Source organism: Oncorhynchus clarkii, chromosome 13 (genome assembly GCF_045791955.1).
Source record: "Oncorhynchus clarkii lewisi isolate Uvic-CL-2024 chromosome 13, UVic_Ocla_1.0, whole genome shotgun sequence".
NCBI classification, from domain to species: domain Eukaryota; kingdom Metazoa; phylum Chordata; class Actinopteri; order Salmoniformes; family Salmonidae; genus Oncorhynchus; species Oncorhynchus clarkii.
This window is the reverse complement of record NC_092159.1, coordinates 12,545,614-12,548,113: the sequence shown is the minus strand read 5'-3', so window position 1 is coordinate 12,548,113 and position 2,500 is coordinate 12,545,614. Positions and strand designations below refer to the sequence as shown.

Genomic DNA, 2,500 nt, shown 5'->3' with positions numbered 1-2,500 from the left:
TCTCTGCTCTCTGATTGGCTAAGATATGTCTTCTCTTCCTGTGCCCTAACAGAATTATTTTAAAGACGCTTGGAACATTTTTGATTTTGTCTCCGTGCTCGGAAGCTTCACTGATATCCTGGTGACAGAATTTTGGGTAAGTGCATCTTGGGGCATGGTACTATAGGCTATGTGTGTGGTTTTAATTAGCAGTGGGATGGGAATTAGTAAGTATGTGGTGGTGTGTACATGTGTCTACCACATACACACCTAACCTGTAAATGTCTACTACTGATCTATGATTTATTAATAAGATACTGGGTGTGTCACAATACTCTCTCCTTTCTCCCGAAGTGTGCACTTGTTCACTTCCCTTCATGGATTTCATTGGTGGACACTCCCTTGAATTTATCCATACACAGATCTGATGCTTTTACTATTGTGGGGAATAGTGAGCTCGTGCTTCCTAGTAGGAGGAGCTAGAGGTTGTTGGGACACACCCACTGTCTTTACAATGAGCTGAAAGATATTATTTTGGTGGATAGTAGGTCGTCTATTGGAACGCTCAAATTGCCATCCAACCCAATGTTATGTGTGTGTTGTTGTGTTGTCAAGTCTTGCTTGTCTGTGTCTATTCCCACATATTTGTGTTTGTAATTGTGCTTCATCCTGTGTTGTATATGATAGATGTTTCGCTGTGTGTAGTAGGATGGCAGTGGTAAGAATTCACGATGTAGTTTAAATGTTATGTCCACTTTTGTTTCAGACTCTCCCCGTAGTCACATTCTACAGCAGGTCCTACAGGATCTCAATACACTGAGCTGAATGCTTTACAACTGGTTGTGTTAATTGGTGGAACGGTCCGTTTGCTAAGAAATGACTTGTTTTGTTTGTGCGACAGAAGTGCAGCGTTATGTACCACCAACTGTTTGACCTCGATGCGTGCCGCTCCCCCAGTTCTCTCCACCTTGGAGCTTCGTCCAACAAAACTACATCAATAACAACGGCCCTGGGGCAGACAGTGGAGCTGTTTCCTCCTACTGCGGATTCCATCTGTAGATCTTTACCTAATGTCACTACGAGGAGAGCCTGAAACAAAACCACTCAAATTGGGTTGTTGTTGACTGATGTTTTGGATGGAAGCAGATTCATGTTTTTGAGCATGAATGTGCTTCCAAAAGCTCTGTGGCCTTGTTGTAACTATAGAAAGACGACATTTCTATGGTTGTAACTATGTTGTAACTATGTTGTAACTACCTTCATAATGATTCCTTTTCCTGTTCTATCTTTTTACATGCTTTCTTTAAAAACCAACCTCTGCTTTGTTGGCGTCCTACGCCCCCACTACTACTTCCTACTTCTGATAAATCCATCCAATCGAAATGCACTATGAATCCCCTCCCATGTTGTCCCATGCAATCCATGACGCCGACTGTGTGGTGTGCTGTTGTGTGATGGTGTGCTGTTGCCGTGCCCCACAAAAAAATCACCAAATCACCACCGACTCCTCTTGCTGACACTCACTGTATCCATCCTGCTCCCTCCTTCCTTCCATCCATCCTTCTACATCTACCTGCCACATGTAGGAGGTTGGTTTGTCATTTATCTCTCAGACCTACACGCATCCCCGTTGGCCAATGTGTGGCCCCGCCCTCCTCCTGACTTCCCTGACCCTTCACCCCCAACCTTCTGGGCTTAGCTGCTTTTAACCCCTGACCTCTGACCCAAGTGCATGCACTTCTGATTGGCAGTTGAATCGTGTGTGTGCCTGATGACTCCAGTGGGCTTCCTCTCGGCAGCTTTTGAAAGATCTGCTCCTTCTGGCACACTATTGGTCAGTTCATGGATAAAGGGTACATACACACACACACAAATAGAATCACACCTACACTCTGAGAAAAGAGTGCTATCTAGAACCTAAAAGTGTTCTTCTGCTGAAGGAAGGAACCGTTGTGGAACACTGTGTCGACACACACATACAAATAGAATCACACGACGACGCACACACACACAATCATGGACACAAATGCACATGAATTGGTTGCTGTTATGTTCTGCATAGATTTGTCACTCACACACTCACACATTGACCGTAGTGCTGCCAGAAGGACGTGTGAATGCTTGCCAAGGCTTCTGTTCTGCTTGACCAGATAGAGGGATACTCTAACACTGGTCTGCATGCAGCTGTAGCATCTTACACTGACGCCCTACTCTTCAGCCCCCTGCTAAAGAGAAGGTAGTTGCAATAGTGTTGCCATGCCATTGCCTGCATTGAAGCTGGATCTGTCTGCATGCTAGCTTCCTCTTTCTTGTCTTCCTCCTTGTCTTCCTCCCACTACTGCTTTGCACGCCAACCTGTGCCACACAACAGTAGTGCACCTCGTCGCACAAGAGATTCTGAGGTTAGGGTAGACAGTAGAGTAGACAGTTCAGAATGCTGAACACCTCATGACCAATCTCAGCCAATCACTTAGTGGCGAGGCGTGCCAGCTTCCTGTGTGTGTGTGCGGTTGAGGAGTGC

General features: G+C 45.6%; 1 protein-coding gene across 1 annotated transcript in view; it reads left to right on the top strand.

The window, feature by feature from the left end:
- LOC139424418 (voltage-dependent P/Q-type calcium channel subunit alpha-1A-like) overlaps positions 1-2,500 on the top strand; it is a 293,164-nt gene that overhangs the window by 246,878 nt on the left and 43,786 nt on the right. The window contains exon 35 of the mRNA XM_071176204.1: positions 53-136. Coding sequence (XP_071032305.1) covers positions 53-136 — 84 coding nt within the window. The remainder of the gene's footprint in view (positions 1-52; positions 137-2,500) is intronic.